The 14,738-nt window shown below is 33.7% G+C and overlaps 1 protein-coding gene across 2 annotated transcripts; it reads right to left on the bottom strand.

Moving 5' to 3' along the window:
- Positions 1–29: 29 nt before the first annotated feature.
- Positions 30–12,949, bottom strand: LOC132282495 (E3 ubiquitin-protein ligase At3g02290). Of its 2 annotated transcripts, none has more exons than XM_059784201.1 (5): positions 12,717–12,949; positions 11,531–11,911; positions 7,330–7,708; positions 6,614–6,723; positions 30–584 (listed from the first exon to the last, which is right to left on the bottom strand). In XM_059784201.1, the coding sequence occupies exons 2-5, from the start codon at positions 11,645–11,647 to the stop codon at positions 558–560; spliced, it is 633 nt and encodes a 210-aa protein (XP_059640184.1). In that variant the 5' UTR covers positions 11,648–11,911; positions 12,717–12,949; the 3' UTR covers positions 30–557. The 2 variants fall into 2 exon arrangements, with proteins under 2 accessions (XP_059640184.1, XP_059640183.1); XM_059784200.1 differs by having other exon boundaries at positions 7,330–7,762; positions 12,717–12,947.
- Between the last annotated feature and the right edge of the window lie 1,789 nt (positions 12,950–14,738).

The following is a 14,738-nucleotide window of genomic DNA, read 5'->3' as shown; positions in this document are numbered from 1 at the left end:
ACTTACAATATATGAACAAACATGCAGAGTAATGACATAAATCGCCAATCAGAGCTAAATTTATGAAATTTCAGGATACACCCTCCGGAAAAGACTCAGTTCTATACACACAATGCAAAATGCTTTGATCAGTCACAACCGTTCGTAGCCCGGACCTAACAAGATGATCCACTGGTTCACGAAGAGTTGAAGACCTTAGTTAACATCAAACACTTCACCAGGTGTGAAGTCTATCTTTCCCTTTTGGTTTCAGAGAACTGCACCATGTGTGAAGCCTATATTTCCTCGGTTTCAGAACTTTTCATCATTACAGTGTAAAGGGTGCAGTACCCAGGTAATTTTTTTTTTTTTTTTTTTCCCTAGTGGAAATGCTAGAAAGAAGAAAAAAGAAAACATATACACAAGATACCGTGCAACAAGGTTATACTGCACACTTTTTTGCATTTAATTATATGACAAACGCTTTAAGTTGAAATATTCACAGACTTGCTTCTTTTTTTCTCTCTGTTTTCCTTTCTCCTTTCCTGTTTGTTGCTGGCTTCATCCACGACGGAAGATCAAGTCGTCTCATCGAATACCATCACCTACAAAAGCCAGCAAAACAAAAGCATGTTCAGAATTATGCATACATTCATATAAGAGATACTTACCATTTTGTCCATATTCCATGCGCACGCACATACCCATCTCGAACCATATTTTGCCAGATACCAGTTTACAAACAATTAAGTTCTATTTGGTTGCCAAGGAGTTGATGGAAACAAAATGGGATTTTGTAACTAGTTGAGGTTGGATTGGAATACAAGATTTAAAAATTATTCTCCCTCCTTCCATTTTCAATACAACCAAGTGCTATTCTCTTTCCCTATTATGAACAAAGACATTTTATACTGTTTACAACTTGAGGAGTCATCAAGAAAATCAAGCAATGAACTACTAACTTGCATGTTTGCTTTAAGAATTCACAGAGATAAAAACCTAAACTAGAGGCAACAACATAACTAATGCAGGGTCATGCCAATATGAATAATCTCAAGAAGCACAAAGTGAGAAAACTTGAAAGCATATTTAGTTCCTTTTAATTAAAGATCAGATTGCATCACATATTCCTTGGGGAAGGCAATCAGCCGACATTTTCAGGTAAGCACCCAATGCATCATTATTGGAATGGGTTTGGTGAGGGACGAAATGGAGAAGGGGCGGGTTTCAGCTAGGCAGATCAATACCTGACATGGGTTGGCCGAAAAGAAGCCGAGCCCCAACTCAAAATATGTTTTTGCTGAAATGTCCAACTTATATGTTATGTTTCCACTTTTATATCGTTTCTTTCCTTTCTCTCAAAAATATGTTACAATAACAGATACCATAAACAGCAAGTGAAGAATGGGATTTTCTTTTTTATCGAAACTTTGGATATTTTCTCCCAAGGAAAGCATGTGAAATTTAAAAACTGCATTGTTCAGCTCTTTTTCCTTTCCTTTTTGTCAATACAAAAAAACTGCTCTGCCCGAATCCAACAAATATGAGATGCCGACACACAATGAAACCAACCAACAAATATTCACACTGAACTTTACATAAGCCAATCCATTCATCCATTTTTAACTATGTAATCATGTCAGACTGACTCGTAAAGTTCCAAATCGACCTGCAAACACCCCAATCCAGAAAATTTTGGGCACTAATGCAGCACATTTTCTTCAAAAAGGTGATAAGTCAATAAAATCTTACTTTCTAAGCGTCTTTTAATGAAATCTTACTTGTCAAAAAAAAAAAAAAAAAGGTGATACGTCAAATTGGGCACTGGAATTTTTGACTTCTCTCATCAGGAATACAAACGGCTTTTGGCTTTTGTTGAATTTGAGGTATGTCATAGTTAGCGATTGGGTTTTTGTAAGGCTCAAATTATCCTAGCTGCTTGTTATGAATCTTAAATTTATTTAATAAAGAAAGTATGCTGTGACCATTTTTAAATTCAACAAAAGGCACAGAAGGTCAAAAAGAGTCAGGTACTTGAAAAGATTGTCAGCAAATAGAAAGCTCTAATCTTGAAGAAGTTTACCATTGGTTTTCAAAATAATCTTCCAGAAAAACATGTTCCCCATGGGCTAGAGTTTCCAGTAGAAAAGTACTATAACTTGGTAAATCCTAAAATAATACTAAGATAGGTGGATAAGCCCATTTTCTCATGGCTTCTATATAGAAAACCACATAAGCATGGAAGATTATTACAGTTACACTCTGTATGTGTGTATCTGGAATCCCCAGCTGTAGTTTTAATCTCAAAATTTTGATGCTATACTAAATTGAGGTTTTCTATTGAAGATGCAACTAAGTTAAATAAAAAGGAAAATTCAAAGGGGAGGGAGGGGGGAATTGTGGAAATTATCGATGACCCTATTTTCTATTTAAAACCTTATCTCACAAAGTAAATGAACTATATCATAAGCAATTACAATGATTACATGAGAACCATCGCAGTAAAGCATCATGGAGAAAACAGAATAAATATTCCATTTCTAAGTCAGTTGTGCTCTAGATAACCTTTTTCCCTATTTAATCTAAGGCAGCATACGTAATACGTTCGGGACACACATCGTATGGGTGGGTGGGACACACATCTTATGGGTGGGTGGGATATATATATATATATATATATATATATATATATATATATATATATATATTTTTTATATTGTTGGGTGGGGGGGTTGTACAGGGGACACACAAAAATCCCACTTACTGTAGCTTCAACTAAAGCACCGATCACCGCATCAATAGTACTAACCCCACAGCAAGAATATCAGAAGTATTTTCAGAAGAGGTGAATCAATGTTTCCTTCTGCTTACCCATGTCAAGCAACAAGACTAAAGTTTCAGGTGCCAGTTTTGCTAATATACCAAGTTAACTCTACTGAATTTGTGATGTTAAGCAACATTTCTTCACCACTGACCTCTGACGTTAAGGTTGATAATTCCATCAAGTTCATCTTATTTATGCAAAAGTAGCAATTAAGATTTGGAAATGCTAAGTTGTTTGAAAACACTAAAAGGTATTAATGTTGTAAGAGAACACTAAAGAGTGACGTTTATGTTCAATGAGAACACTAAAGTGTGTCACTAACGTCACGTGAGAACTCTAAAGTCCGTTTAGAGAAGATCAGGGGTCATTCATGATCTCTATGAAGGGACGGCATCCTTGATATGCTGTGCACTAACGTCACGTGAGAACTCTAAAGTCTGTTTAGAGAAGATCAGGGGTCATTCATAATCTCAATGAAGAGACGGCATCCTTGATATGCTGTGACAAGTTCTCTCCAGTAGTTCAGTATCTCATCAGTAATTTGGTTCTTCCAAGGCTTTTTCCATATTTCCATTTAAAAATATAGGCTCAAGCAGTGATTGGTGCAATGGCACTCATTAATTACGTACTACTGTAAGTGGATATCTCCACTTTCTTTGTATCAAGTAGTACTACAGCCCCTTCTCAAATGCATGATTGCTGTGAATTCTATGCTACATGGGCGTGAAAGTAGCCCTTGTCGAACACATAACACAGCGACATAAATATGGCATATGTGTCTGGCACATTTGATTGGAATGGCACCTAACAAGCATATCAAATATTCAAATCTATTTTATAATCATCACAAAATCTCTCTTATTATGTCCCTTTCTTCGCGTTATTGTTTCGAAATAGGTGAAGTACTTGTGTTGAATAGAGGATCTGGATAGCTGCAACAGCAAAGGAGTCAGCTGTGCACTATATGTTACAGCAATCCAGAACCATTTCTCATCCTAATCTGACAATTGAGAGACAGAGGGGAAGTGAATAAATGTATGTCAACGTAAAATTCAAGAAACTAGCCTGATGTACAAAGAATCCACTAACATCAGCAGCCTTTAGTAAAGCCTTCAATGAAGAATGTGGAATTTAATCCTGCATAAAGCAGCTAATTTTCAATTGAGTGCATGTACTGGCATGGAAATTCCAGACTTTACTGGCAGAACACGAGGAAGTCTTGAAACAATATCAGTCCCTTTAACAAGGATCTCAATCTGCTGTAATGATTTCTACAAAATGAGAACTCCACTACAATTAATTGAATGGATCGTTATTTGATGAGACTAGGCAAAATATAAGAAACTTGGTAGAAGTGTAGCTTTGCTAAATGTTAGTGCTATCTAATTTTTAAGCCCAAAAAAGTTGACCTTGCAAACATTCAAATTACTTTAGAATAGGAGAGCTAAAGTTGGATGTTAAACAAGGTCCAGGAAATATTAACAGACCTGAAGCAGCACCTGTGTAATGAAGAAAACTAATAGAGAACCTAAAGTCCATGGTCGTGGTCAAGGCCGAGTATGTCTTAGAAGCGGATACTGTTACTGGCGCACACTTTTCCAGTTTGTGAACAACGAAATAATATGCTACAAATGTAATAAAGAATGTCACAGATCGTATGATTGTCGAGAGGCAACCAGCAATTTTTTTATTAATAAAGTAGAAGATGGGATGAACAAAACAAAAGGCTTTTTGATAAAGGCAAATGATGATGAAGCACTGGTGGGCTTTGCAGAAGATGAAATCACACTTGGAGATGAGGATTTTCCAAACCTTGTTAGTTGATGAAACCAAAAGCACCGGAAGGTGATTGAAATCATAATATCATCTTTAGAAAAATGTGCTTATCTCGTAGACGGCAAGTCTTTGATGAAGGCAAATTTGAGAAATAAGTATATCAATAAATGGTGATATTACATGAACCTTCAAGTGCAGCAGTATCCAAGACCATCTGGTTCAATAAAAGAGATGAAGACAAAAAGGCAATCTCTAATAGCAATTTCTCATTGCTCTTTTATGGGAAAATTTATTCAGATAAAGTTTGTGTGATGTGGTGAAAATGGGAGCTTGTCATTTACTGCATGGTAGACCACGGCAGCTCAGTAACAAGCCTACCCACCTTAGAGAAGAAACATATATGCCCTTGTATAATAAGGATAGAGTTGAATTGGTACTAGGCCCAATAAAAAGATGAAGATTTTCCCAAGTCCAAAAGAGAGGTAGAAAAGGTATATCCAAGTGTCTTAAAGGAGAAAGCAAACAAGAAAGGCAATGCCAAAAGCTTTCAAGGAGGAGAAATGATGATGGTATACCTATGCAATTAGAGATTTCTAATTGGCTCTAATTCCAAACTGAGCAAAGGAAGATTGAATCCCAATGCATCATCAAGAAGATTGAAGAATTACTTATTAGATCGACTTGTCTCAACACCTTAGCATCCTACAATAAAAAATAACTACAGGTCAACAATAACGCACGGGACAAGTTTTCCCCAAGGAGGACGAGTTGATGCGCATATGTTTGAGATCCTTGGTAAAAGTGTAGTGATATTAAATGAAGGGTCAAAGAATTAGCCTTGTTTCTGCAAAAGTAACAATCAAGGTCACAAAATGATAGTGATAACTTAGGAAAGTAAAAAGTATTAATCTTGTGTGAGAAACAGTTAAGGGTATCACTAATGTTGTGTGGAAACACTAAAAGGTGTCATTAATGTTGTTTGGGAACTTTAAAGGTCAGCTTAAGGAAGATTCAGGGTCGTTAGCTTTCATTTTATAGAAGTGAACTTATCCCAAAAAAACAAAATTTATAGAAGTGATAGCACCCACACACTCTTCTAACAAGTTTTCTCCAATGTATGTCAGTATTTCAACAGATATTTGATCATTCTAAGGTTTCTCTCATATTTTCTTTAGAAATCTAGGCTCCAATGACAATTGGATAAGGTATAAACGCCAATTTTTACTTATAAGCATCAAAGAGTGACCAGGTTTTCCAATAAAATAATTTATTACATATGAGGTTAATTAAAAATAAAAATAAAAATACTAGAATTGTTTTAGATGAACATGACAAAAAGATGAAATAATTTAAGTGCTAAAAGTAAATAGAATGATCAATTTTCTTGTGGCTTCTAAACACTTGTTTAGCAAATGCATTACTGTTGCAAATCAGTAAATTTGCCAGCACTGATAATTGGCAAACTAGAGTGGGTTACCAACCTTCACTTTCCAATTCAACCTCTATTTGGCCAGAAAGATACAAGTAAACAAATTACTAACTTCAAATGTAAATTACAGGGGAAGTGAAAATCAGAAGACTAAAGTACAGCAATGGCTTGATCATGCAACATGGATACTACCAAAAGTATCGATTACCCTATTAAGCATACTTAATGACATTTTATAAAACAAAACTGGCATTACTGAACATAGTGAAGAACACTCCAATGAGATGTTCTCTCTTTTTTTTAATATAAAAAATATGTTGATTAGAATGTGGTAATTTCCATTATATGGAACTACCAACAAGTATGAATGAATGTCCAAGAAAGGGACATGCACAAAATTAAGAGGTACAATAATAATCCATAACTGTGGACACATTAAGCCATAGAGAAGAACTTGCAGAAAGGGAAGGTGAAAAAGTATATCATAATATCAACCAAGCATGTCAATCAATAGATTAATCCCAAAATTCAGATTAACAAAACTCACAGACCTAAAGAAGGAAGCCTAATCCAAAAAGGGGGGGAAATAAAGGGGAAAGTGTTACCTTGCCACAAACTGGACAATTTTCACTTCTTTCCATCCACTCGTATATGCAACCAAGGTGGAAGTGGTGAGAGCATTTGGTAATTATCTTAGGGTTTTCTGAAGTATATTCTGCATTTAAAAGGGACATAAAAAGGCATAAGCATAATATTTTATAAATCCTGAACTATAAGATATATATCACAACAGCATTCATCTATTAATATCAAAAGCATCAGACCATCACAAGATAGTGGTTTAAGCTTCCAGATAGGTTTGGAAGTCCTTGCCCCAGACGAAGGTAGCGACCTTCATCATTCATGCTTAGTAATGACCATAATTTTTGTTTCCCATATTTGGCCCCACAATAAGGAAGGACACAATTACTAGGTAAGAGGGATGAATAATTATTGAAGCATCAATGTATACTAACTGAACCTTACCCTCCTTGAACAAATCTGAAAAAAATTGCCTATTTACCTTGTACAGGATTTATAAAAATAAAGATGAGGACCTCTTTGTTTTTTCTTCTGTTCTTGACAAGGAAAAAGAAAGAAAGAAAGAAATCTCCTCTCTTTTCCTTTATTTCAAAATAAATCACTTACATCTGAGAAAGAGTGCCACTAGGTAAGCAATATATATATATATATATATATATATATATATATATATATATATATATATATATATCTTAATTGTGGATCATCTGAATTCAAAATTTGAGACATAATATTTTACCTTCAAGACATGTTGGGCAGACATCTTCATCTTCTGAAGAAGAATTTATATGTGCATATCCAGTTGCCATTTTTGCTGACGAAAGCTTCACTGATGCCTTAGAATTGTATTCTTTTAATCCTTCTTCACATGTAGACTCGTTCCATTTATTTCCTGTACTTAAAGATTCTGAATCAGCATCATTATCACTTCTTCTCAGTGGTTCAGATTCTTCATGTAAATGACTTGATCCCTTCTCACGTCTTGAAACCAGTCCATCCCGTTGTAAACGGATATATCTAGTAGGATCAGCATCATAAGGTAAAGGCCTTGGTGGAGAACGGTACATGTCAGATAGAGAATCATCAAGTGATGACGGAGAAGTCAAAGATGTTGTTCCCTGAATGGATGTAAGGTTGGCATGTGATTCCCCACTCCGAAATAATGATGTATACTACGCCAAAGAAAAGGAGAAGGTATTTATCTCAACAAACTGAATAATAAAATCAATTTCCAATCACTTCAATTATAATACTTTCTAACAATGATAAGGTACCCGTCACTTGCAAATTGTATTTGCCATCAAAATAATACCAACTCAACATAGTCTCATCTCAACTATTTGGGTATGGCTACATAAATATTGTTTCTACATGAATATTATCCTAAATGTGTTTCTTCTATTCAATCAAAAAAACCGAGACAAAAGGGCAGAGACATATACCTTATGTAAGGCTAAAATAACCATAAATAACTTATTTCTTCTGCATTTCTTTTCATTACTTCATCATAATTTCCCCTTTTGAACGCTTTTTAATACTTAGTTACTTATCAAAAAAATATATAAATATATCTATCTTTGACTTCTTTCTTTTCTAAAACAGTAAAACCCACTAGGGACCATGTTATTTTTTTTTTCCCTCAAACCTGTGAAAAGTGAAAACCATATGCAGACTTGTCTTCTTCTCTGTACATCTTCCAAATAGCATCCTCAGTGATAAATAACTTTCCATTGTCTACTTCCCTATAAATCCAAATCGATTTCCTAATATTATCGTTTCAAGTCCTAGCCTTCTGATCAATCCTAAAGTTTTGTTCTATGACTCATTAATTTAATAATGTGATACAACTCTGAATACCCCACTAATTTTAGATACAGGTACCACTCATCAGGAATTTTTTTATTGTTATGATCTTGTTAAACATTCTTGTTGACCAAGATACAACATCCCTAAAAACTTCGACGCCAATGTCATCTACTCCCAGACTCTTTACATGCATCTCTTTACTCACGTTTGAATCCTAGCCAAGGATTCCATATTCTTCCAAATTATTTTACTTCAATAAAATCTCAAGGCATCTTTTTCACCTTTTTCTAATTTCATCATCTTTCACCGATTCTTAGGTCTCCACTCTTAAAACACGTAATATTATTACAAACCTATGGCGGTCCCGTCCTTAAATAAACAAGTTTGTATACGTTCTTCTCATATCTAATTTAAAATGTATGCCTTATACTATATATATAAGTAGCATCTCTTACTACTCCATTGACTTCCTTCTTTGGATAATTACACTTCTCAAACTTTCTAAATCCAAGTTTTATCACTCTTTTTGTTCTTACTATGGTTTGGACATCTTTAGCTCACCACTAAATTTCTTTCAACATTGGACCTTTTCCTTTCCATTTTACAAGAAACTTATTTGATGTTCAATTAATACATTCAGCGATCCTATTCCACACTACATCTGTTTTGACTTTTAAGTTTTACATTTTTCTTTCATCACCTTATTATTTAATAATTATACTTTCTTGTCTTTTAAGTTCCACTACTTGGTAAATAGATTTCTAATCTCTTCTCTCTTTCTTAATCTTCCTTTCAAAAATTGTCAACTTATGTTGCAATGTTAATAACACTCCTCAAATAACCTTATGCTCTTTGCAAAGGACTAAAGGAATCAGTTTACTCTTCTACTTAATTTTTTTTTTATAAGTACTCTTCTACTTATTAAAAGATCAATCTGACTAATGTTCTCTTTTAAATTCCACTACTTGGTAGTTGGTAATTAGACTTCTAATCTCTTCTTTTTCTTTATTTTCCTTTAAGATATGCATAAAAAAAATTGTCAACTAATGTTGCAGCGTTAATATCTCTCCCCAAATAACCTTATACTCCTTGCAAAGGACTAAAAGTGTCAGTTGAATCTTCTACTTATTAAAAGATCAATCTGATTAATGTTTGATTCATCTTTAATGATTATTAACTACTACACTCTTTTCAAAATATGTATTTGCTACAATAAATTGTTTGTCACTAAAAGCCTATGATAACCTCCCCAGATTCATTCATATCCTCAAATCCATGTCCACCATGCACCATCTCATACCCTCCATAATCTTTTCTTCCAATTCAAAATTGTACTTTAATGCGTTCGCCTAATCTTCCTTCAATGCATAAGTGATAATTATTTTAACTGAATTTTTTTGCAATACAAGTTTTATAAATATTATCTAGTCATTTTTCTAACTCCGCTAGTATTCCTTACACAGCCAGCCCCAAGCCCGGATAAAGTAGGGGGGTTGCGTCAAGTAGCTTGACAGCTGGCGTAAAACTTTGTGATGAACAATAATCCTATGAATACATGATGATTGAGGATATGGCCTTATATAGAGTGGACCAGAGGGATTCATGTAGCCGATCCCAAGTAATTGGGACAATGCTTGGTGGTTGTTGCATCCAATCCCTTTTCTCTAATAACAGTTACAACTTCTACTTTTTAAAATTCTTTATCAACTATTACCCTGTGATATTTATATGTCTGTCCTTCCAGTGTAATAGAGTTTTATATCCCATAACTCTAATTTTCTTAACTCCTCTTCTATCCACTTAGCATCTTGTAGACATGTTATATTAATGTTCATTTTAATCACAGCGTCTACCAACTCTAATAGTCCAACCACAAATATAAGCTAAGTACCATGAACTAGTTCCTTTATGCAATCTCGTCAGACTATCAAGGGAACCTTTGTACACTCTTCACCTCATCCAAACACGCGGAGCACTCCTTAACCATTCTTTAAATACTAAAAAGTTGATACAAGGTATAGTTTAGCAAGAACTACATAATATGTATTGATAACTTTCATGTGACAAGGTTTTATGTTAAATGTCGGTTACCTAGCACAACCCTCCTACTTTCTCCAGAATTGAGACTACTTTGTGTGTAAGGACAAGACACTAGGCACAATGCAAGAATTTTCAAAATAATACAGCTAGTTCAAAATAAAAGCTGCCCTGTGCTGCAATTTTAACATTATAAACTAAGCCTTAAATATGTTTGGCCTATAAATTCAAGTTATAACATGGTGATGGCCATTCCTATTATGAGTAACAAGAAGTAGGCCGATGTTCATTTCTTGCAACTACTCATATATGGACTTCCATAACCAAGCATGCAAGTCATTTTGGCAAATATAACTAATGCCACACCTGCATATGAGATTCAAGTAAATTGTTTGTGAAGTGCTATCTTCCAAAATATTTAGAGAAGTGAGATAAGTATTACAGGAAAAGAATTTGAAGGAAATCTAGCAGAATAATGAGAAAATAGTGGAATGGAATCATATTATTTCTGCTAATAAAAATGGAACAGACAGACAGAGAGAGAGGGGTAGAGAAACTACTGCCATGGACCACTCTATTCACTTCTTTGGTATCACTCATTAATGCACGAAGTCCATCAAAACCTCCACTCAATGTCTGAAATTGCTGAAGTTCAAAGCAGTACTGTCACTCTCTTCCTATTTATCTTGCCAATACATAGTATAATTGCACGGCACCTTTTTCAATGGATGTAAAAGTGGACTACTAAAAATTTCCCCACATTACCAATCACAACTACAACAGGTAATACATGTATCAATTACCAACATCTCTAAAAATCTAGTGTGTATGGCATCCAAGTAGCATTATAATCAAGTGTAATCTTCATCATATAATATTTCCAGAAACAACACTTTTTCCCTCTAGTTTTGCAGAGGAATGAGGTCTGAGAAAACCATAAACTCCTACTGTTGAAACCAAAAACAGTATGTTTAAACACACAAGTGTGACCAAAAGGGTACAAATGCTTGAAACACTTAATTCAACCAAGTCACACTCACAGAAAATAAAATGAAACACGAGAGGGAAAGCAAAAATACAAGAGCTATAGAGCATACCACATGTAAGAAGTTCTGAACAAAGCAACTGAGACATATACAGTTCCTGTAAATGGAACTATTTGGATTAACATAATCTTCACAGTCCTCACTCAAACAGCAACAAACAGCCCCCATGATGCCAGCTCCAAACTATTTGCTCACTCAATCCCTCTACCTTCTCCAATCTCACCAATAAGCTCAAACGCTGAAGGTATATATATCAACAGAGCATCTCATGTAGTAATAAGAACATGAAGATAGAGAGGGGAGGTGAGAGAGGACGCTGAGCTCGCAGCTGCAGTAAATCCGCGAACCAGTACCCTCTCTCTTCTAGAGACAAATGCCAAATAACCTTTTTATACTGGACCTCAAAAAATAGAACCAATATAAATTTTTCACCTGAAAAAATAAGATACCAATTTGAGAACAGGAGACAAGAGAAATAGCCAACAATGCCGTCCTAAAGTAACTTAATTAACGTTTAAGCTTCAACTGTAAAAACTATATCAATATTCTGGATATTGAAACTATCCACTAATAGTGAAATCAATTCAAAGCTCATCCTACATCATATGAATCAAACATTCACCACATCACGACTATTTGAAAGCGGAAAAGAACATTTATTTTGGCTAATTAAGGTTCATTCACTGCAATTCAGCCCGCTAGGGGCAATATTGTAGGTGTGTGTGTGTTTGCTTGAACTTTCGGAAAACATATATATAGATGTATTATCAACCAGCAAGATACATGACATCAGATAATAATCACCGGTTATAAAAAAAAAATACAAAATTGTTTAGGAATTGAGTAATTTTTCGTGGTCTATCCAAAATTAATAATTTCTATTCTCTACAACGTTAAGGAATGACACAATATATGTAATGACTAGAATGGGATAATTCATCCAGTAACAATTATTATAGCTCTGCAGACAAACATTTCACGAAAGGTTCAACCAAACCCATTGCAGATAACTCAAAATTGAAATTAAAATGAAACCTACATCCCAATAAAAGAATCTGCCCTAAAATATTATTTTGATGAGTAAGATTAAAGAGACCCAATTCCAATTATTGAATTTTACACCGATCAACATTCAAATGACTAAAAAAAGACAAAGAATCAAGCCGTGACGATGAGTGAGAGATTGGGAGACAAAAAAAAACTGTGTAATTGGGAAAAGAGGGAAAAGGGTTAGTACCTTGAGAGTGAGAAAATATGTACAGAGAAATAAGACGGAGAGAATGATTTTTGAATCGTGAAAGGTAGACAAGAAACCTAGAAATCCCGAAGTCAGATGCTACGGATTCTATAATGAGACGGCGTGTTGGATTCTTCGGCGAGAAAACCAATGAAAGAGCGGAATTAAAGCGACCCCTTCTGGTGGTTGATGGTATGATGGAATAATATAATCTCAACTTTATGCAAACATTATTATAAATGTCGCGTATATATAATATTATTATAGAACAGGCGTGTTAGGTAAACAGGACAAAAGTTATGTTAAGGAATTTAATATGGACAATCGGGGTCGCTAATTATGGCCTAAGTTTAATGGTAATAATTTAGTACGGGAGGAGTAGTTATTATTTATTATATTAATAAGTTAAATTACATAAAACGGTCTCAAATAAATAAATAAATAAATTAGAAAATGACATGTAAAATAAATGAACAATGATAAATTGTTTTTGTCTTTTTATCCATGTTTTGCACCATACAAATAAAAAAAGTAAATTACCAAACTGATCATCCGCCAAATTGGAAACTTGGATATATTAGTATATTAGACTTTGGTTAAGAGTTTGAGAATCTGACTTATACAAATTCCAATTGTGAGTAATACAATTCCAAAGTACTATAATTTCTAAATCATTCCATAATACACATTTCTAAACTAGAAACATTAATTTGATCACTAAAAAACAACAATTAAGTTCAGATTTTATCATTTTAACAATGAGTAGTTACCCGAATTGAATTCCTCCATTCTTCTATGTTTCAGCTATAATATATTTTTATTTAATACATTCTTTCATGTTTCAGATATAATATAGGGCAAATTGTAAAAAAAATAAAAAATAATAATAATAATAAAGACTTGTAACTATTTGCAATAAACCCTTCTTTTGATTTTTTTTTTTTTTTTTTTTGCACGACCCAGAGGGCTGAGGGGGGATACTCAACTATTTTTTAATCAAAAAAACCCCTTGCCTGTTTACAGTGAGCTAATTGTAAATTAAAGGGCTGAGGGGGGATACTCAACTATTTTTTAATCAAAAAAACCCCTTGCCTGTTTACAGTGAGCTAATTGTAAATTAAACCGTTGATGAATGGAGATCATATAATTGGTTCAACTATATATATTAATGTTTTTTCCTAATAAATATATCTATATTAATATATATTTTATTAACAATGTGAAACATGTCATGCATATTTATACAAATCATCTTTATGATTTGTTCAAATATTTATATTTACGTGACGTTGCATCCGGCCATAAAAGTTGGAGTATGTATATTTTTTAATTAACCATTGCCTTTGTTGATACTTTTTTATCATTTAATGTGCAAAAGTTTTCATTACAAACATCCATTTGTTTAAAAAATACGTCTCTTTGGAAGGGCGAACATATACTACTTTAGATTAATAGGTATAATTAACTCTTTGTGATTCATTATATATATATATATATATATATATATATATATATATATATATTTTGAGTCTTTAATTCACTTTATTATTGTACTAGTCCATTGATTTATTTTTTATTTTGGACCTTTTTATTCTTTTGCTTATTTCTTGTCGGTCTTTTGAACTGTTAACCCTGGTTTGCAAATAATTAATTACTTTTTTGTGCTACAGTGACCCCACATTGTAGGCAGGTGAAATCCTTAAAAATTATTTAATTGATATAATGACATACAAATGTATTTGTTGAAATTTAAAAAGTATAAGAATTATTTTTTATAAAATAATTGGCTAACTCATCGTGACTAGTAGCTCCCATTAGCAATTATTAGAAAGGTGACAAAGATGATTTGTGAAAAATGGAAGGCTAAAAGGAATGAGAATAGGTGCACAGTGGATGAATAAATAAATGGTATTTTTGTCTAAAAAAATAGTCGAGCACCCCCTTATGTTAGTTGAGGTGGTTTCGTGCCAACAAAATTCAAAAGGAGAGCTTATTGCTAATGGCTACAAGTCATTAATGGTT

This window comes from Cornus florida, unplaced genomic scaffold, assembly GCF_030987335.1.
Source record: "Cornus florida cultivar Cherokee Brave unplaced genomic scaffold, ASM3098733v1 CherokeeBrave_3.0.0_Hap2_Chr11, whole genome shotgun sequence".
Lineage (NCBI taxonomy): Eukaryota > Viridiplantae > Streptophyta > Magnoliopsida > Cornales > Cornaceae > Cornus > Cornus florida.
This window is presented reverse-complemented; position numbering and strand designations above follow the sequence as displayed.

Excerpts from the sequence above, each read along its gene's own strand:
- LOC132282495 (XM_059784200.1), bottom strand. The coding sequence starts at position 11,647 with ATGGGGGCTGTTTGTTGCTGTTTGAGTGAGGACTGTGAAGATTATGTT. Across the intron at positions 7,763-11,530 it reads TTCAGAACTTCTTACATGTG|TATACATCATTATTTCGGAG; the intron begins GTATGCTCTATA and ends TCTTTGGCGTAG. Across the intron at positions 585-6,613 it reads ATTGTCCAGTTTGTGGCAAG|GTGATGGTATTCGATGAGAC; the intron begins GTAACACTTTCC and ends TGGCTTTTGTAG.